A 20,906-nucleotide genomic window follows, 5' to 3' on the forward strand; every position below is an offset into this window, starting at 1 on the left:
GGGCGTGAGTGATTGAACGCTTCAGCTTGTGTATGGTGGTGAATTTTATGTGGTTGACCGCTGCTTTGTCGCCTCCACAGATGATCATCTGAATGGTGCGGGCAGGAGAGGGCGGCTTTGGAGGCCCCTGGTGTTGTTCCCGTCCGCGACCGAAGTTGGCTCATCCTCGGTGTTGATACCCAATTTTTCCCTATAATATTTTTGAAATGCATACCTTTAAAACTATGCATTAACATCAATGGGTATTTTCTCATAATTTTTACATCTTTAAATTAATTTATTTCATTATTTTCTTCATATAAATAATTGTAAAATTGCATCACACATGAATTTAGAACATGTTTTGATATAATATTACTATTATGATCCTATTGAGTCCGGATTATTTCATAAATAGCCAAATTGGCACCTTCTGGCTATAATTGCAATAACTTTGCAATTACAGCCCATGTGTACAGTTTTTGTATTATTTTACCAGAAATTAGTCATTTGCATTTTTAAATACTAAATAACTATTTTAAAATATTTCTATGCATGAAATTTATTTTTTATAATTAGTAATTATTTTACAAATTATTTTTTAATCAATTGTTTGGAGTATTTAACAAATAGCCTCTTTTATTTCAATTTTAACCCTAAAATCTACCAGCCCAATACCCTATAAAAGCAAACCCAAAACTCCCTTAGGCCCAATCTGCATGCCCCGACCCAATAGCCCCGTTTAATCGTGGTCGTTGATCATTTTGATCAACAGTCCACGATTAAACTTACCATATTAACCCAAACGACCCCCTAAACCCTTTCATTGTCTCTCATTTCCGCCGCCCTTTCGTTCCCTCGACTCTCAAACGCTCTCTAACTCTAACCCTAAATCTCCCTCGCCGTCACTCATCCACCGCCGTCCACGGTAGTTTCTCACCACCCCAGGCCTCCAATGACCTCTCCTATGCTGGGTACTTCCATCTCTAAGGTCCTCAAGGGACCAGGGTTAGTCCGCTTACGACTTTGGTTCTTTCTCACCTGTTTCAGGCCATTCTGGTTCGATTTCGAGTAAGGATTTCTTATTTTCATCTTGAACCTATGGATTTCTATGTCTATGTTCTCATCTCTGAGTTACTTCTGAAAATCCTAAATTTTGTCTTTAATCTTCTCAGATCTGTACCGATCTGAGAAGAATCGGACCTATTTCATATGTTTTCATAAGAAATCTTCTGGTTTTTCGAGTGATTTCCCATTTTTCTAAAGCTAGGGTTTTCCGGAAATCCTTTTCTCCAAACGTTTTCTGACTTTGAATGTTTAACCTTCTGTGCTTCTTGGTCGATTTATGTCGAGTTTGCCTTAGCCCTAGTTGATTTATCCTAAAACCCCATTTTTGACATTTTTTCTTTTGCTTTGATTCTGAGTTTGACCGTATTACTTGTGCACTGTTTTCGTTTTATGCTTTTTTCTTTAGTTTAATTCAATGTCTTGTGATTTTTACCCTAGTATGTCTCTATTAAGGTTTATGATTCGATTCTCGACTGATTCTGTGTGTTTGTACTTGGCCTACTTATTTATTCATGGAAACCTATATTATTCTCCCTTAAATCAGTATTATTTGTTTGAATTTCGATTCACTGATTTGCTCTATTAAGACCTATGTGTTGAAAATGATTATTTCCCTATTTATACTTTTAATTATTTCCTTACCTTATTAGAATTAACTGTGATACTTACAGATTCCTCAAAATAGTTTCCTTAATTAAACCCCTATTATTTACCCTTAATTGCTCATTATGTGCTTAAGTTTTACTCGATTCTTCTTTCCTTAAATACTATCCTGACCTTTACCATTGGTTGATTACCCCTTAATTAGGGGAGACCTTACTGATTTTATGCATGATTGATTCTGTAAATTTCCCTAATTGCTGAACTATTGATCTTTTACCTTATTTTGTTTAATTCTTAACTACTATATATGCTCTCCTCTATTCTCACTTCTAGACACGAACACTACTTCAAAAACACACTTACACTCTAAAGCTCTTTTTTCTGCTACTTGTGATATTCACTGGTCTAGCCGGCTGTAAGCCAAGGCTAGATATTGAACTACACCTGCTTTACATTCTGTGTTCTCTTCCTTAACCGGTATGTCTCAGTTTAATTTCTGAAACCTAAAACTTTGTGTGTTTTATTACTGCTCATTGTCTTATTTAGCATGCCTGATTCTGTCTTGCTCAATATGTAACTAGCATGCCTAAACTATAACTGCTTGTTTACTGCTTCATCTAGCATGTTTAAGTCTTGTTTGTTCAATATGTAGTCAGCATGCCTAAACTATGAATGCTTATGTGATGCTTGTACAACATGTTTAAATTCATGTTTGCTCTTCTTTACTGATGAGATTATACCTAATCTCTTGTGGCTTCAATTGATCCTAATTATGTATAGGATTCTGTCCCATACCCTCTGTTTTCAACTTGGTTTTGCTATACTCCTGCTATGTGTCTCAACTACCTATTGTCATGACTAACCTATTATTCTATAAAGCTCCTGAGAATTCTATGCATTTTGCTGTTTATATGCTTCCCCATACACTAATGTGTATCCTATGTGTCCCAAACCCCTCTATCCCTGTGTGGAATCTGTTTGCCAAGTGTTTCTGAATCTGGTTGTTCTGTGATTTGTGTTTTGATATCAAAAGTGTTTTAATACTTTTCTCTAACTGTTTTACCACCAAACTAGTTCCTATTTCAGAAAATCTTTTTCACTTCTAGAATCATCTCTATACTATCTTTTCAAAATCCTTTCAAAACTATGTCAAGCACTCTCACTTTACTCTTAAGTCAATAGGTTCTGCCCCTCCAGTGTGTGTACTGCCTTGGAGTCCTCTTGAGATTCCTCTGAACTCTGGCACACTGGGGCTGGCCCTTCCACACTGCACATATTTAGTCCCTATTGTGAAAGTCTGGGTGTGAGCACTGCCCGAGATCCTTGAGGTCCTTAGGGAACTCTGACACACCTGGACATAAATTGGCAATGAGAACTCTTGGCATTTGAGACTACAGAAGGCCTGGTATACCAGGATTTGCTTTGGGCCTATTTCAGGCTCTCTATAGCTTAATTTCTATTCTATTTATGTAATTTTTATTCAAGCATTGGTCTGTAATTTTTAAACAAATAATGGGGTTATTAGTGAAAAGGGGAGGGTAGATATGTACACTGTGGGTTTAAAAATCGGGTAGATAACATGCCTATAGGATTACTTTGGTTCAAATGTGTTTTTGTTAGATAACATGTCTATAGGGTTTCGTTTTGGTCCAAATAAGCGCTGCCTGCTCTACTTTACATGATTAGACATCATGCCTATAGGAAACACAATAAGGTTCAATTCTCATTACGGTATATATTCAAATCTTTCTCTTTAGAGATCATGCCTATAGGATCTAAAAATCAGTTTTAATTAGAAATCATGCCTACAGGATCTAAAATCAGTTTAAATTAGAGATCATGCCTATAGGTGCTGAATCCGTTTAATTAATTATCCTACTCGTTTCTTTACTAGTCTTCAACGCTGTATTATTCAATATCACTAGAAAGCATGCATATAGGATAAATGACTCAAAATGATTTTTCCAGAATTGTGACTGCTTAGGCAAACCTTAGGGCGTTAAAATTAAAACCAGTTCTGTTTATGTGTGAAATTACCCAGGCTTAACATGCCATAAAACCAGTAGGCAAACTGGTTAGGAATTCTGCCACTTTCCTTGCATCCTGAATCTGTAACATCCATCCAGATACCATGTTTCTTAGGATTTCTGAACTTTCTTCAAAACTTGTGTTTTAGACGTGCTGTTTGTTGCCTATATACATGCGGAGGTAAATGTGAGCCTGCTAAATGCTTGTCCTTATCTGCTTGTCATATGTGTTATTTGCCTGTCGCCTAGATTTTTACCTTTTATAAACCTTAAGCTGTCTAGAACTGTCAAGATTTAGAGTCCTAAATTCCTCCAGGACAATCAGGAAAGGACGGGTAGCAGCACGTTTAGAGGTCGCTAATTAAACTCGCTCATAACCACTAAAGGAGGGGGAGGGGGGGTAATGGGTAGTAAAGGATATGATGACTGCGCGCTAATGTCACGTGTAGCCCCTTGTTGAGGAGTGATTATCGGGCATTGCATGGGTATGATCCTGTAGGCTAATCAACTTAGGACTTCCCTTTCCTAACCCCCCTATGTGTTTAAATTCTAATTCCCTTTTCTTTGCATGTATATGTGTAAGCTATTCGAACCTCTTACTTTCATTACTTGAATCACACATGTATTTAGAACGTAAAAATATGCCTTTATTTGCAAATATGTGTTGAAACTGTTTACTTGTTCAAAATGATTGATTCATATAAGTTCGGCCGGGACTCACCATTGTGGACCGCGAGGGGTGCCTAACACCTTCCCCTCAAGGTTATTTTGAGCCCTTACCCTAATCTCTGGTAATGCAAATCGGTTTTATGAGTTATCTGCTCTAGGTGCCTAATGCACCATAATCCGTTAGGTGGCGACTCTTCAAAACACCCAATTCCCAAAAGGAAACGAGTCGATCCCCCATGAATGTCGAAACCCGGACTTTCTCCGCGAGGAGGAAAAAAAGGGGGCGCGACACTCGGTCACTCATTAGCTCCTTCAGGTGGCCTTGGTTCAGCATGTTAACCACTTCTTGCCGTAGGGCTATACAGTCCTCGGTCTTGTGACCCCGCTCCTGGTGAAATTCACAAAAAGACGTTCGACTTTCGGGTATTGGGGTCAGACTTCATTTTTTGCGGCCACTTTACCTTTGTGCCAAGCTTCTCTAGCGCGTACACTACTTCTGAAGGAGAAACACAAAAATTGTGAGCGGATAAGAGTGGGGGCATACCTCTTTCGTTTTGCTGAGTCCCTGTGGGCGGCCTGGACGGGCCTTCCATAAGTCGAGGGGATGGTGGAATGGTGGTTCTGACATAGGGTTGATGCATATCTCGGTTGAGACGTGTTCCAGGCTGATCTCTTCGGTTGTCATTACGACGATCTTTCCTTGGCTCTATTTGGATTGATGTTAAACGTTGGGTTGGATCGTTAAGGTCGTCATCGTCTGCTCTTACCTCGGCACATTAGGCGTTATGAATTACTTCCCAAGTGGTGGGAAGGTATTTCATGATCCCGCTTAATAGCTTCCGGGTTGCTCTTGACCCATTTCTGTTCAACCTATTTTGGAAGGCTGCTACTGCCATCCCTTCTGATACGTTTGGTAAACCCATTCTCACCCTGTTAAACCGAGCGAGGAAGACCCTGAGTCCCTCGCCTGGCGATTGCCTAACGGCGAATATGTCGTTCACCCTGGCCTCCACTTTCTTAGCTCCAGCATGGGCAGTGACGAACTTATCAGCCATTTCTTCAAACGTTGTTATGGACTGTGGTAGTAGTTGTGAGTACCAGGTTAGGGCTCCTCCGGTTAGGGTTTCGCCAAACTTTTTTAGTAGCACTGACGGTACTTGCTCCTTTGATAGATCGTTGCCCTTTACTGTCGTGACATAGCGAATGATGTGGTCCTCTGGGTCTGTGGTACCATCGTATATTTTTAAATATGGCGGCATTTTGAAGGTCTTTGGTATGGCATGCGGGGCTGCCTCCTCGCTATACGGTTGTTCAACGAATCTACCGACGTCTCGTTTTGGTAGCAGTTTCGGAGCTCCCGGTATCTTATCGACCCTTTCTTGATGTTTTCTCATCTGTTCACGGAGTGCCTTATTTTCGTTTTCCATTTCTTCCATTTTCTTTAAAATGGCTGCCAGTGCGTTATTTCCTACATCAACAATGGTGTGAGTGTTACCTGTTGGGGGAGCTGGTTGCTCGCCGGTGATCGTTATGACATCTACCGGTGTGGTATTTCGGTTTGCCTTTTAAACGGGTTTGTCAAGTATGTCATTGAGGGTACTTGTCAGCCACTCTCCAACAATTTCTTCACTGCCGGTGGTGCTTCCTCAGCTGTGGACGTGGAAGCTCCTCTTTCATGTGAAGCGGTTACACTTTCATGAGGAGGAGGTGAATCATTCCGCCTGGGCGTAACACTTGGCGTCACATTCTCATTGTCTTCTCTGCCATCCTCGTTGATGGTGTTCAGAATGTTTGTAGTGACACCCGCTATTGCTTTCTGTCTTGTATCTCCTTTTTCTGCCATTGTTACTTTATGCAAAGCGAGGAAAAGATGGTTGTCCTTTTTATGATCTAGAAGAAACTAAAATTTTAACTAAAAAGTCCCCAAAGACGGCGCCAAATTGTTTGACCAGAAATTGTTAAGCTTTTCGATTAAATCAATTAATAATGAGAAGAAGGGTGAATCTTAGTTAAGGATAATAAATTCTAAACCGATTACCAAACGAAGTATGCAAGATGGAAGATGTTAATAAATATGTTTGAACTGATCAAATGCTCATAAATGCAACAACATAAATGTGCAATGAATACAGATTAATGCTACTAGCATAACAAAAAGGATTCACTTCCCAATTATTATGAGACTCAAACGATTCCTTCTCCCGACCACAACGTGGAACGACTGGAATGATAGAGAGTTCTAGGATCCTTGGATCTTGCGAATATAGAACCAAAAGTGTAGGTTCGAACAAGGTAATCAATGAATGAGACAAGTTCAGTATATTCTCAGGTCAACTCTTTACATAAAGTGCTTTTATCAAGAAGTGAAGATCCCCCTTTTGTTCTCTATCTCTTCCTATTTTTAAGGGACATTTCTCAAAAATCCTAAAAAGTACAAAGCAAGGAATATCCTAAGGAATATTCCTTGTGTCTATATTATGAACTTATGCTATCATTGTCCCCTTATCTCAGATGCCCGTCTTTGACATCAAACGTCTTGAGAGCAACCCTCAGCGGTTATATCACGGTCGACTCCATCATTTATCTTCGATACGCCAAATTTAGACCTATACAGAAAGAATCGGCAAAAGTTGTTATTATACTTGCCATAAGTTGTATTTGTTGAATATGATTACAAGATAATATTTATTTTAATATTTTCCATTCCTAGATTCATGTTTAGATCCTTGTTCGTCACATATAATTTTTTTCCCCAAAAGTGTAGCTCTTCATTTATAGCTCTCTAATAGAGTAGTGAGTTATTTTCAATTTAGCAAATCACATATTTACTAAGGATAAAAAAAGTTAAACTAATAAAGCATCATTGAGTCTACATATGCATCAATGAGTTTCAATATTTATCAAAGAAATTTGACAATCATTGGTTGTATAAGGGGAGAAACTTTTTATTTTTATTTGTGTTATAAGTCATTCTCTATAAGTAAAAACATTTAAATGTAACTAATAAGGAAGCCTCAAACGGGAATTAAAATTTTTTTAGGTGTGTGAATTAGTGACTTACAAATTACATATGAGAAACGTGACTTTATAAATACGTGAAACGCACATATAAATCGCTTTTGTGACTTATAAAATGCATTCCGTATTGCCAGGCCACTTATATATCGCCTTGGTAATTGTGACTGGTAATTGCCACTTATAAATCCTGTTTTATAATTAGAGCTGTCAAAACGGGCCAGTCCAGTCCAGCCTAGCCCAAGTCTCGTGGGCTTTTAAAATTTGATGGGTTAGGGCGGGCCGGTCGGCCATATGATTGAGCCTTAAAATGGCCAGCTCAACCCATCCCTAAGAGGGTCGCGGGCTAGGGCGGGCCAGCCCTTCAATTTCTTTTAGATTTTTTTTTTAAATCCTTAAATATTTTTCGCGACATAGTCGATTAATCATGTAAACAACTTTTGTTTGCGTATAGCGTACAAAAAGCTTGATATTTGAGAGGAATCTCGTAATTGAAATGCAAATTCTCTATATCTCTAACTATTCTTTTTTAAAGTTACATGAATATTTTTTTAGTACTTTTCTTTCATTTTTTCTTCAATAAGTTTATATGCTGAGGTTTATTTAATTCAGGATTAATTTGCTGATTTCATTATTATAGTCCATGAAATTTTTAAAATTCCTGAAATTTGCTAGTGGTCAATTTTTTTTTGTGTGTGTGTTTATTTAAAATTGATCTTTTTCTATACTTAAGAATAGCTTAAATATTATTAATATATTAAGGTAATCCAAAATAATCACTGGCTACTTAACGTAATATTTTCTTTTGAAAAAAGATTATTATTGGCCACCTAAAACTTTTCGTGTTCATTATTAATTAAGCAAAATAAAAATTAATTTTGTCATATTACATGCATGTCAAAAATATAAATTCTAGTTGATATGGAATGTAAATGAGCAATCTAGGGTTGGGGAATGGGGATTATAGTTAATAATTTTTTAGTTTTTATTTTTTTAAATATTAAATATTTGATAGTTAATTAATTTTTGGCCCACGGGCCGGCCCAAGCCCTGCCTCGGTCAAGCCTCAAGGGCCCGCAGGCTAACTTGGGTCGGGCTTATAAGCCTCAGTTTTAAATGGGTCGGGCCAAGCCCATTTTGACGGCTCTATCTGCAATTCGGAAATGAATTGGATTTAGTAATCGCGACTTAAAAATCGAATTTACAATATGCAGCTTATTTTCCGATTAGGGACTATTAACGCATCGCCTAATTGGGACTTAAATCGCATTTATTTTAACTTATATAAATCGGCGAATAACTCGGGGATTCACGTGTGACACTTGCAAAGAGTGCAAAGTAAGGCTGTATTATGGTCCGGGCCCAGCCCGGGACCGGGCCAGGCCCGCGAGCCCACATGGGCTTTGGGCTAAACGGGCTGGCCCGTATGGTCCGGGCCCAAGCGGCCCTAGGAGCCCACTGTGGGCCTGTCCAGCATGGAGAGACCGCGAGCCCGGGACCGGCTGGCGGGCCTGTGCCGGTTCAACCGGCCCTAACGGGCCCAACGGCTATTTTTTGCCCCTAAACTTTTTATAATTACACTTTTCCCTATTCTCAACTATATATACCCCCTCATTCTTTCATTTTTACTCACAAAATCATCAATCTTTCTCTAATTTTCTTCTATAATTGCTTACTTTATTATTGCAATTTGTGAAAAATTATGAAGTTGGTGAATTGAAGTATTCAAGTCTTCAAGTCTTCAACGATATACAATTTTCAAGAAGTTGTTTGTCAATTCGGTAAACTCGTTCTAACTCTTAAGTTTTAATATTATAGTTTTGTTTGTTTTAGTTTGTATAATTATAATTAATATGGCATTTTCTTTGAAAAAATTGTTTGGTGGTAAGGGAAAATCTAAAATTGGTGAATCTAGTGGCCAAGCTACTACTCCTCCCCCGGCTCCCCGACCCAGACCTGTTACCCGTCCTCCTCCACCTGTTATTCTTGATAGTGATAACCCTTGTTTTCAATTTACCGATAGTCAATTTTGCCATGATATTGCACCAGGTCAATAATTAAATGATGAATACATGAATACTCTTTATGGTAATCCAACTATCGATGAAAATGATGAGGAAAATGATGATTTAGATGAAACGCAACCGGATTTAGATGATACACCTAGTCCTGTTGTTAACCCAACTGATAATGATCTAAATGATGCCCCGCATGACCCTCCTGTAGTAACCCCTACTTTTAATAGACAACCTTCTAGACGGTGCGAAACATCTCTTGTTTGGCGCTTTTTTATTCAACTAAGAGATCAAAATAAGGCTAAGTGTAAAACTTGTGGGACTTTGATGGCTCATAAATTTACTGGAGATCGTAGCGGTACGGGTAGTTTGACTAGACACATAAAGACACACCCTAAAGATAAAGCTAGATTTCTTCAAATGAAAGCTGCGCAAGAGGGGACAAGTGTAGGTACTCAGGTTAACCCTAGTACCAGGTCAAATCTAGTTCAACCGGGAATTAACACTGTTACCAGTGGCATTTTATATTACGATCCAAACAAAGATCGTGAAGAATTGGCAAAAATGGTTACTGTTATGTGCTTACTCTATAGTTTTCCTTTTAACCCTCACTTTGTGCATTATATTAGAAGAGTTTTTAATCCTACTTATAAAGGATGGCCTCGCACAACCGTAAAGAGCGATATTTATAAATATAAACATGAATATGAACAATATTTGCGCTATTTGTTTACTCATATAAATTGTCGCGTTGCTCTTACTACTGATATTGGTAGAAGTGGTAATGACTGTGATTATCTTACTGTTACCAAATGTTCCAACTTCTACTTCGTCTAGTTCGCAATCATCTAAAAGAACTGCGGGCCTAAAAGCACTTAGTTCTTGGACGGGGTTCAGGGATTCTCAAGGTGATAATATTGGTGATAGTTCACAACTAAATGAGCTTCAAGTTTATTTGTCGCAGGGACTTGAATCAGAGAATCCCGATGGCTCCTTTGATGTTTTGGAATGGTGGAAGGACAAAGAAAAACACTATCCGGTTCTTTCAAGGATGACTCGAGATATTTTAAGTATTCAAGCTTCAACAGTGGCATCGGAGAGCGCTTTCAGTCAAGCGAGACTTCAAATCGGTAATCATAGAGCGTCTATGAGGGAGAGCTTGGAAAAATCAGTACTCTTTAGAGATTGGTTCCGTTCGGAAAGAAGAAATTTTGGACTTGCTGAATCACAGTTTATGAAGAAAGGCTAGCGGAACTTGCGGAGGATGTTGCTTCGCCCGGAAGCGGTGATGAACAAGCTTCTTTTCCACCACCACCAACGGAAATTCCTCCGAACCTTGAAGGATTTATGAAATTTGTTAGAGATAATATGTAGACTAATATATAACTTGTATTTTGGCACATCTTCATTAGTTTTTTTTCCTTTTAATGGTGGTATTAGCACCTTGTTGTGCTCATTCCATTGGTGGGAGGAAGACTAAGAAAAATATTGTCATTTCGTAATAATAAAAATTATAAGGCATTCCCTTGAATATTTCTTTACAATTTTTTTGTGTTTAAATTTGAATTAGAAGATTTAAGTCACAATTATATAATATAATTTACAAGAAATTGCCTTAGATAAAAAAAATTAAAAAAAAAAAACCCCGAAACACTTAGGCCCGTGGGCCCGGCCCACTTAGCCCGGGCCCAAGTGGGCTTAGACCCACAGTGGGCTGGTTCCACCCTCCAGGACCGTTAATCCCGGAACCGCTTGGGCCCGACCCGCCAGAGTCCGGGACCATTTGGCCCGGACAGTTTAGCCCATTTAGGCCCGGGCCCGAACCACATAACAGCCTTAGTGCAAAGGGGCTTACTTTCATTTTGCGTTAATTACCCCATTCGTCCATTGCGCTCTCTTTTCTCACTCTCCGGTGTATACGAGCCACCGACGCCTCCGCCGGGATCATTAGCAGCCATCGTCTTCCTCCAATTTCTCGATCTTCAACGGTGAGTCCATCTCTTCCTCCTCAAACCCTAATCATCTAGCCATACTATACTCTTACACTGTCACGACACTTATTCTTGTCAATGCACCTGTCCAAAATCCAAATCCACTATCATTTGGCCTCCCTTGCCGTATTTTCTACTATTTCATTATCCATCTTAAAATAGGCTCTTTCAATCTTACTTGGTGGGTCCAAACCCAATCTGTACTTTAATTCCAACAATATGTGTATTTGTATTTATGTTATCTGCTTATTTGTTTTACTGTTTTCTTCTAACTATGCTAGTAACTTGTAAGTGGTGCTGCTTCACGGTTATTTTTGAAATTGTAAATTGATGTTTTATCTTAGCTTCTTATCTGGTTCTAGTGAGATTTAGCTAGTTGGAGTGAGCAGTACTTTTATGCAAATCTTGTAGTACTAGTATGTTGGATGCAGTCTGTAATGTTGTTGACACATCTAAAGCAGAACCAGTCATAGCAAATGTGGACCTTCTTTATATTCTATTTTGTTTAAAATGTAAAGAATGTCATCATGCTGACAAAATACAGTTTCCAATTTCCTATTATGGTAATTAATAGGGATTTGGAAGAACGCCATTCTTTATTTTCTACTTTGATAAGTTAATATGGAAGCATGCCACCAATTCCATCTATATCTGATTTTCTGTCAATGACGAGTATTGTCTAGTCAGATTAGAAATGAAGAGTAGTGCATACTGAAGCAGCAGTGGACTGAGAGCGGAAGTTGTAGATCATTTGATTTTGTGCCTAACCAATTTACGTATTTACACAATAGAGAAATTCATACCTTGAAAGTTACCAGGACAGAGCAAATGCTGTTTCATATTTGAGTTAACAGATAGTTCTTTCCACTTTATAGTACATGGAAACTTAATCCCCCCCCCCCCCCCTCCTTCTTCCCCTCCTAAATGAGGACCAAAAACAGGGAAGTTTCTATTAAGGGCTTAAGAAATGGAGAAGAAATAATCTTATATTGTCCTCTTATGGTTAAAGAAAAGAAGAATAATGGACTAAAAACTTAAATAGAAGCTAGTATAAATTAGCAATTACTTTTTATGATTGTGTGACAATATGATGATCGAAGGTGATAGGGAAAGAGGTAGATTAAAAAACGCATGTCCAAAATTGTCTCAAAAGACCTACTATAGTTTCTCGGAATCAATACGGACGTGGCATAGAAGACAATGGAATAAAGGTTCCATATAGATGATACCATCCATGTCCGTGAGGAGCTTCTTTATTTTGGTTAAGATAACCGTATGTCCGCGTAGGGATAAGTGTCAAAGAACCTATAGTTTTAAAGAACTCCTAGTTTGCCTTAAAGACATTACTTAAATGTATAATGAGATGTACCTAAAGAGCATAATGAATAAAGAGGAGTCATACAGTCGGTCCCGACCGGTTCAAAATGATTGATGCACATGACCAAAATGATTGTTGGTGAATGCTCTGGTAAATAGCTTTTGCTTTATTAAGAAGCAGACTTAGGTTCTGCAGACGTGCTCATAGTAATAGACAATACACTAGTTTATCAAACAAAAGAAAAAAGAAGAAGAAGTAAGTTACATTATACTAAGAAACATGCACTTTTGTTATTTCAGATATAGATGTCAAATGATGTGGAAAATCCTGAAGATGGAGATGCCAGGAAGTCTTCAGATGCTTCTTCGCCAACCCCCGGTCTCCAATCGACTTGGTACGATGCCTTACTTCAGCAAGCATCAGTTTATGGAGTAGCTGCTGGATACTGTCTATCAGCATCACTACTCTCCATCATTAACAAGTGGGCCGTCATGAAATTTCCTTACCCAGGGGCACTAACTGCATTGCAGTATTTCACAAGTGCAGCTGGAGTCCTCATATGCGGGGGGCTCAAGGTCATAGAACATGATAAGCTTGATCTTGTAACAATGTGGCGGTTCCTGCCGGCTGCAATTATATTTTACCTATCTCTTTTTACAAATAGTGAGCTTCTCCTCCATGCCAACGTTGATACTTTTATTGTCTTCAGATCAGCCGTCCCCATCTTTGTTGCAATAGGAGAGACCCTCTACTTGCATCAGCCATGGCCAGCAATTAAAACCTGGGCGTCACTAGGTACAATCTTTGCTGGTAGCGTGCTCTATGTCACTACTGATTACCAGTTCACACTTACGGCTTATAGCTGGGCATTGGCTTACTTAGTGAGCATGTCCATTGATTTTGTTTATATCAAGCATGTTGTTATGACAATTGGCTTAAACACGTGGGGTCTCGTGCTATACAACAATCTTGAGGCTTTGATGCTTTTTCCTATTGAGCTGCTTATAATGGCCGAACTGAAGAAGATAAAGCATGAAATTCAGGATGAGTCAGATTGGTACAGTTTTCAAGTGGTGTTACCTGTAGCCCTGTCGTGTTTGTTTGGTCTAGCGATCTCTTTCTTTGGATTTTCTTGTCGTAGAGCAATATCTGCTACAGGCTTTACTGTTCTCGGCATAGTGAACAAACTTTTGACAGTGGTGATAAATCTAGTCATCTGGGACAAACATTCGACTCTTGTTGGGACAGTGGGACTCTTGATCTGCATGCTTGGTGGTGTTATGTACCAGCAATCCACAAGCAACAAGCCTAAGGCTGTGAAAGATGTAAATCCAGAAGCAGCTGATGAGGAACAACATAAGCTCCTTGAAATGCAAAGCAGCATACAGAGCAGTGAGAATGAGAAGCAAGCTACACAATCAGGAGATGAGAAACAATAACATACTCTTGTTCCCTTTCATTCTTGTATGTCAAGATATTGTTGTATTCAATTATACACCTGGTCGAAAACCCAGTGCTGTCATAACTGCCAGATTGGGTATGAAATCAGCTGCCAGTTACTTAGAAGCAGCTCTCACGGAAAGGAGAGTGGATGCTAATTTTATTCTTGGGTATGAACTATGAAGTCAGCTGCCTTCAACTTTGCAAAAGTGCATCATACGTTTATCTTCTATAGCTTTGATTCGTATTCATTTTACTTATTTAGTAAGATTTCTCCTCCCAATTTGAGTAGTGGGTGATGGAGTAATATTCGTGTAATTCATTTGTTCTACATTGTGATAGGCTCTTCCAATATGCTCTGCTATTCCTGTACACAAACCAGTGACATGTTTTTAAGGGGGACCAAGAAAGCACTTTGTACTTGCTGACATAATTTGCATAACCTTCTTTCCAAGAGAAAGTTATGGTAGGAGAGAAAAGAGGAAGTTCATGTCTTTCTTGGGTATCTTATGTGCAAACAGGTGTGTACTCCATAATCAAACAGTGACAAATTTCGAGCAACTTTTGGCATGTTACATCTCTGTTGAATCAGCATATTGCTTCTCCTTTTACTTTGTATAGCCTTGTGCATATGGATATGCGAAGACAAAGGAGAATCAATGTAATGATTCAACAACAGATACTCTAAGATGAACAATTTAAAAAATATATTCCTAGTAATTTATGTACACTGGAGTCTGGACGGAATTTATCTTCGTAGTTGATTATCTAGTAAATTTTCATACATGAAAGGAGTCCTCTTCATTGGCGATTTGCAATTTTGTAGTTGCATCGTAAAAGCTCCAGTATTTTCTCTGTTTAGACCAAAAGAGAAAACTCCTTTATAAAGGTAAATTGGTCAAACCACAATAAATTTTTCATCATTGAGAAATAGGTTTTTCAAAAAAAGACAGATTAGTGGAACTTGTGATTCAGTTATCGAGTCCAAAAAGCATGGAATACCTAAATAACTGTCGAAGTAAATTGACACTCAGAACCTGTAAAGTGAACTTTGAGGACACAGGTCTTAGAATTCCGATGATGTCCAGTTTGCGCTTAGAACAAGAAGCTAATAAAGCTCTTCTAATGAACCGTTAAAATTGCTTTTCTTGTAGCATTACACACTTCTCTCTTTCAATAGAAAGTTTATTACAATGACAGTGATATTCTTACAAAATTGAATTCATCCATCTCTTTCAGATTAGTGAAACTGAAACCTTCAATTCTATTGATGAATCATATCTCCTTGCGACCTTATTCGACCAACCAAGGTTCTTGAACTGGTGTCCATGAGCACAGTTCACCTTCTCTAAACCAAAGCGCTGCACGAAGGAAATAAATATTGACATACATCAGTTATCAGAAGACAATCACAGCATACTCATTTCTATCTTCTTCTTTTTTTAAATCTAGAACAGCGGTTTCTATATGTACCATATCACTTCTAAGACAATACTATGCCAGGAATTTCAAGAGAGAGGTGAATTTGAAAATCGGATCATGAGAAAGCCTATGATCAAGTGAACTGGGGGTTCCTAGATTTCATAACGTCAAAGATGGACTTTGGAGTTGGAGAAAATGGATCAAATACTGCATATTGAGGTACTCCATTCTTGTGAATGGAAACCCATGAGGATTCTTCTGTAGTTCGAGGGGCTCTAGGCAGGGAGATCCGCTATTCGTCATGGAGGCGTTGAGTAGGATGATGGATAAAGCTGTGATGGGCGATTACTTAGGGGCTTCCATTCAATCAACGATTGGAGGACATAATACAGTGCAGGCTTCACATCATGCAAGCTCTCTTCAACACACACCAACAAAAAGTTCAAAATGAGCATACTTAGCTGACAAGTGCACAGAAGGTCATTACAGTTTAATTTCTTTGAGATTAACTACTTAAGTAGGTTGATGGTGGATGAACAAGGAGCGTCAAGAAAACATCTACATGAAGAATGAACAGGCAAGTGCACTTTTGATACATTAAAAGAAATGGGGATATTTTCATAAAAAGAGTGATAATATCAATATCCTCAACGTAACTTCAGTTTCGGTCTGTCCTTTGATTTTCACCCTAATAAACTTATTGTCACCAGTGGTGAAAGTAACAAAAGAAAAAAAATGAAAAGAGAAGTACATTAGCAAAAATAGAGATGAGAGAGAGAAAGAGAGAGAGAGAGAGAGAGAGAGAGAGAGAGAGAGATTTAAGAAACGCACTGGAGAATCAGATATCAGTAAAACTATGTCCTTTCCCTCCATATATTCACATGCCAAGTCAAATATACATGGAGAGAACTATTGTAACACTTAATAGCACTTTTGTTTTCTTTGATAATGAAAAGCAAACTTGTAATACTTAATACTCCGCAGTACTTTTTAAGTACAAAAGTGAACCAGAATCATTCTCTTTTTTTATATGACGGCGGTGTAAAAGTAAAACAAGTGTCATTCTTAAAGAGAAAAACAATCTGGCTAAAATCACGCTATGGCATTTCTCTACACTCGCAGGTGATCATCACAAAGTCAAGGTGGAGTGCGACTTTATCATCTTTGAACAATAACATGAGCTCATTTTCTAGTTAAATAAAATGTGCAATAGAGAGATACCGTTGTCTGTTTGCATTACTTAGTGTTAGTTTTGTGTTTTCGCTTTGGTTGTCAGATTTGTTTGCTTGTTATCGCCCCTTCCCTTTTTCCTCCTTGAGCCAAGGGTCTACCGGAAACAACCTCTCTGCCTTTTTAAAGGCAGGGGTAAGGTCTGCGTACACTCTACCCTCTCCGGACCCCACTTGTGGGACTACACTGGGTTTGTTGTTGTTGTAGAGAGATACCGTTGAACATAGTTAAATAAATATGTACACAACCAAAACTTCTAGGGCCAATTAGGAGGTCGGCATTTGACAAATCCACAATGGATTCAATTATTTACGGCTTCTCAAAGACATCAAAACTGAAGCCATTCCTTTTAGACATATAAGCTATTCACGTTGATTTAGCTAAAACATTACCTATTTCACGCTTGCCATTGTCAGGGCTATCACTTCCATGCACCACATTTCTGCAAACAGATTGTCATAGAAATCTAGTAAATACTTGGCAATGTTGAAAACTTCAAGTACAATGACTGCATTGTTATTGAACAATAGCGAATAAACAAAACACAAATATCTGTTGCCCCAACCTTCCAGTTTGAACAGCAAGGTCTCCTCTGATAGTGCCGGGCTCCGCATTGAGTGGATTAGTTGCTCCTATTAGCTTACGGGCAGATGCTACAACACCAATACCCTCCCAGGCCTTGCCAGAGATAGAACAGAATCCAAGATATTAAGAAGCTAAGATGATTGCCAAAGATAATATATCGTGTGAAAATCGTAAGACTTTTATATAACTCATTGGTTTCAATTAGTGAATGATGGAAATGGAACTAAATGGCAAGACTTTTACCATACAGACAACAGGACCAGAGGTAATGTAGTCTATCAGCTTGGGGAAGAATGATTTCGACTGTAGGTCCTTGTAATGTTCCTGTTACAATTATGAAATTTTGAGCATTATAATCAGGAATTAACAGGGACGAAATACTATAAAAAGATCTGAGAAATAATTCAGAATATCAACATAGTGATTGGATTCACTTTTCTGATCGATAAACAAGGCTAAGGATAGAATACTCTACTTTTCTGAAAGCAAATCACTAAAATAATGATACTACAATCTTAAGTTATATGGAATAAATTATCAGACCGTTTAGCTACCCTCTAAAAGGCTTCATCTGGTATGTGAGTTTATACTTCTCACTTTGTATGGCCGTAGGGATGGCAATTGGGGCAGGGCGGGGCGGGGCGGGGCAGGGCAGGGCAGGGAAATATGTAAATGGGGCAGGGCGGGGCAGGGCAGGGCAAAACTACATTTTTAAAAAATTTTAATGGGGCAGGGCAGGTTGTAGGTCAGCCCCTTGCTTACTTTATTGTCCATGTCTTCTTTTCTTTCATAAATTGATATTGAAGTAGCTAGAGGATGTCACACACACAAATTTGGGATAATACCTTTAAAGGATAGTAGAATTTTCTACGTATTGATGAATGTGACATGGAAGCTACAATTAAAGAAATAGACAATCCAAAGTATACATAATACTATGCGTTATCTTGAGAGTGAGAGAAACCATGTGTTGTATGATTTTCAACCGTGACATTTACTAATGCCAACTTTAATTGTTCGCAATTTATAATTCGTGATAATATTTTAAAAAGAATGCCGAAGTCCCTTCTTAATTGTCAATATTTATAAAGACAAACATCCGTATATGAATACACATGTAATTTCAATACTTCAATACATGTTAAGAATTATGTATCTTCTCATAGTTAATCTTCGAAGATGATGGTTTAAAACCAAATAGCACGTTAATCTTCGAAGATGATATTCTTTGTTTTTCTTTGGCAAAGTGAATGTAAAATATGGTATTTATATAAATATATGGGTAAGACAAAGTATTTACTGGGAAATGAAAAAAAAAAAAATGAAAATGAATCTAAACGGGGCAGGGCGGGGCAGGGCTTAATAGGGCAGGGTAGGGCAGGGCAAAAGTTTGGAACAAGGCTAAACGGGGCAGGGCAGGGCAGGGCAGGTCAAAATCTTAGTGGGTCAAAGGTTTCCCTGCCCCGCCCCGCCCCAATTGCCATCCCTATGTATGGGAGATGCTTCTTTACTTCCCAATACCTATATGAAAATGTGACATGAATGTTGTTAAACCGTTAACTTCCAATCCTGATGCATTATCAAACTTTATCCTATGGTAGTTTATTTGTTCCTCCATTTACACAATTTCGTGTAATTCTGTAAATAAATGAACATTTCAATACTTGAAAATGGTTTGGGAGGGAACGAACCTCTGCCAATTCTTTGGGGCATTGAAAGAGCTTCAAACCAGTTAGCTTAAACCCTTTTTTCTCAAATCTTGAAATAATCTCCCCAACCTATTGCAATTACAGAAAGACATTAAACAAAAATTTAGAGCAAGAGTTAAAAATATGGAGGATGTTTATTCCCCTAATAATCCATAGTGAAAACAAAGAAGAGCATACAAGTCCTCTTTGAACACCATCAGGCTTAATCATAATGTATGTCTCCTCCACTTCTTCCTGAAAAAACAATAAATTCACCCCAAAGAAACAAAGAGTAAAGTAAACAATACAATTGGGTAAGCAAAAGTTCAACTAAATGCACAATTGTATACATATTAGAACATACCATGGAAGCAACCAAGTGGGGAAGGAATATACGAGCTGTATGGTTCCTTTTGGAGGCATGGGAACGAGATTGGTTGCGGTTACTTGCAAAAAGATGAAATGCAGGTTGAAATGCAGCCAAATGGTGGTTCTTCTTGATGGGGTTAAGGATAAGCTTGCAAGAGTGTGCGCGGCTGGTTTTGGAAGATAGCGCAGAAGAAGAAACGCAAGGACTAGTTGCTCCTACAACGCTTAGACCCTCCATCTCTCTTTCTATCTCTTTCGCCTCAACTTCAACTTCCTCTTCGCCACTAATAAATAAATTCAGCTACCCGGCAACTGAATCACCTAAATTACCCTCCTTGTCTTTCTTTTTAATTTTTTAACTTTTTTTTGGGCGTCTCTATTTTCACAGTTTATGGTGTTGTGAATTTAAGTTTAAGAGCCATAGGAATAGGGAAACTCAAGAATGGAACATTTTCCCCTTCAAACTACCAAGAGGTGCAGTCCGATACCTAACGTCTAACTAGAGGTCTCAGGAATCGAGCTTGTTTGATCAAAAAGTGTTACGCTCTTTGTTAAACTAATTAATGATAAGATAGAGGGTGAATCCTAGTTAAATATAATGCAATCTAGACAAAAAACTTGGACAGATCCGTGGAGTAGAACCACGTTTGAGAGTAATAAAGATCAGGCACGTGTTCAATGATTATCAATGAATATTGTGATAAGAACATGCAATAAATGTAGATAATGAAAATAAATGTAATAAAGAGGAATTTATCACCCAAATGTTAGACGGTTTGGGTGATTCTTCTTCCTGACAGCAACGTGGGATGAAGATAAGTAAAGATGGATAAGGAATCTTTGGATCTTGTGAACAAAAATGAATAATGTATTTTGAGCAAAGTAGTCAGTGAACAAGACAATATTTGTATATTCTTTTTGGTCAACTCTTTACAAAGTGCTCTTATCAAGAAGTGAAGATCCCCCCTTTGTTCTCTTTCTCTTCCTATTTATAAGGGATATCCCCAAGAAACCCTAAAAAAGTACAACATAATGAATATCCAAAGGAATATTCCTTATGTCTATTTCTAAATCTATCTTACCATTACTTCTTTACTCCATTTGCACGTCCTTAGCGATAATCCTTCCGAAGATGACTCCTCGCTACTATGCCGTAGTCGACCCCATCGACCATGTTTATCTGCAGTTATCAAGCCGTCCAAATTTAGACCAATACAGTTAGTCCCTCCGCTTGTTGAGGTCGATCTTGCACGTCCTCGATAAGTGGACCCGGTCTACGTCCGTTTAGAAGAAATTTGGTCGTGTTGATTAAATCGAATCGGCCGAGGTCAAAAAAGCAGCGTGGTCAGCGAGGCTGCGGTTGGTGTGGCTAACGTGGGGTGACGTCATGGCCACGCGCGTCATCATTACGCATCTTCCCGATGTAGTGTCTGTGCTTCTGTCGTTTCGATTTTGGTGCCATTGACGGTCTGCTGCTTCGATTCTGG

At 38.5% G+C, this 20,906-nt stretch overlaps 2 protein-coding genes across 2 annotated transcripts; one reads left to right on the top strand and one right to left on the bottom strand.

Moving 5' to 3' along the window:
* The first annotated feature begins 11,227 nt into the window (after window positions 1-11,227).
* LOC109243944 (GDP-mannose transporter GONST3-like) lies at window positions 11,228-14,619 on the top strand. Its single transcript, XM_019410960.1, has 2 exons — window positions 11,228-11,364; window positions 12,985-14,619. Exon 2 carries the CDS (start codon window positions 12,991-12,993, stop codon window positions 14,122-14,124), a length of 1,134 nt encoding a protein of 377 aa, XP_019266505.1. The 5' UTR covers window positions 11,228-11,364; window positions 12,985-12,990; the 3' UTR covers window positions 14,125-14,619.
* A 544-nt stretch (window positions 14,620-15,163) lies between these two features.
* On the bottom strand, window positions 15,164-19,832 carry LOC109243945 (nucleoside diphosphate kinase 2, chloroplastic). Its single transcript, XM_019410961.1, has 7 exons — window positions 19,415-19,832; window positions 19,249-19,305; window positions 19,054-19,140; window positions 17,606-17,686; window positions 17,343-17,455; window positions 17,170-17,219; window positions 15,164-15,486 (listed from the first exon to the last, which is right to left on the bottom strand). Exons 1-7 carry the CDS (start codon window positions 19,655-19,657, stop codon window positions 15,419-15,421), a joined length of 699 nt encoding a protein of 232 aa, XP_019266506.1. The 5' UTR covers window positions 19,658-19,832; the 3' UTR covers window positions 15,164-15,418.
* Between the last annotated feature and the right edge of the window lie 1,074 nt (window positions 19,833-20,906).

The sequence above is a fragment of the Nicotiana attenuata genome, unplaced genomic scaffold (genome assembly GCF_001879085.1).
Source record: "Nicotiana attenuata strain UT unplaced genomic scaffold, NIATTr2, whole genome shotgun sequence".
Taxonomy (NCBI): Eukaryota; Viridiplantae; Streptophyta; class Magnoliopsida; order Solanales; family Solanaceae; genus Nicotiana; species Nicotiana attenuata.

Coding starts and splice junctions, on each gene's coding strand:
- LOC109243945 (XM_019410961.1), bottom strand. CDS start 19,657: ATGGAGGGTCTAAGCGTTGTAGGAGCAACTAGTCCTTGCGTTTCTTCT. Junction 17,456..17,605: donor CTGGTCCTGTTGTCTGTATG/GTAAAAGTCTTG, acceptor ATCTCTGGCAAG/GCCTGGGAGGGTATTGGTGT. Junction 17,220..17,342: donor CTTGCTGTTCAAACTGGAAG/GTTGGGGCAACA, acceptor ATCTGTTTGCAG/AAATGTGGTGCATGGAAGTG.
- LOC109243944 (XM_019410960.1), top strand. CDS start 12,991: ATGTCAAATGATGTGGAAAATCCTGAAGATGGAGATGCCAGGAAGTCT.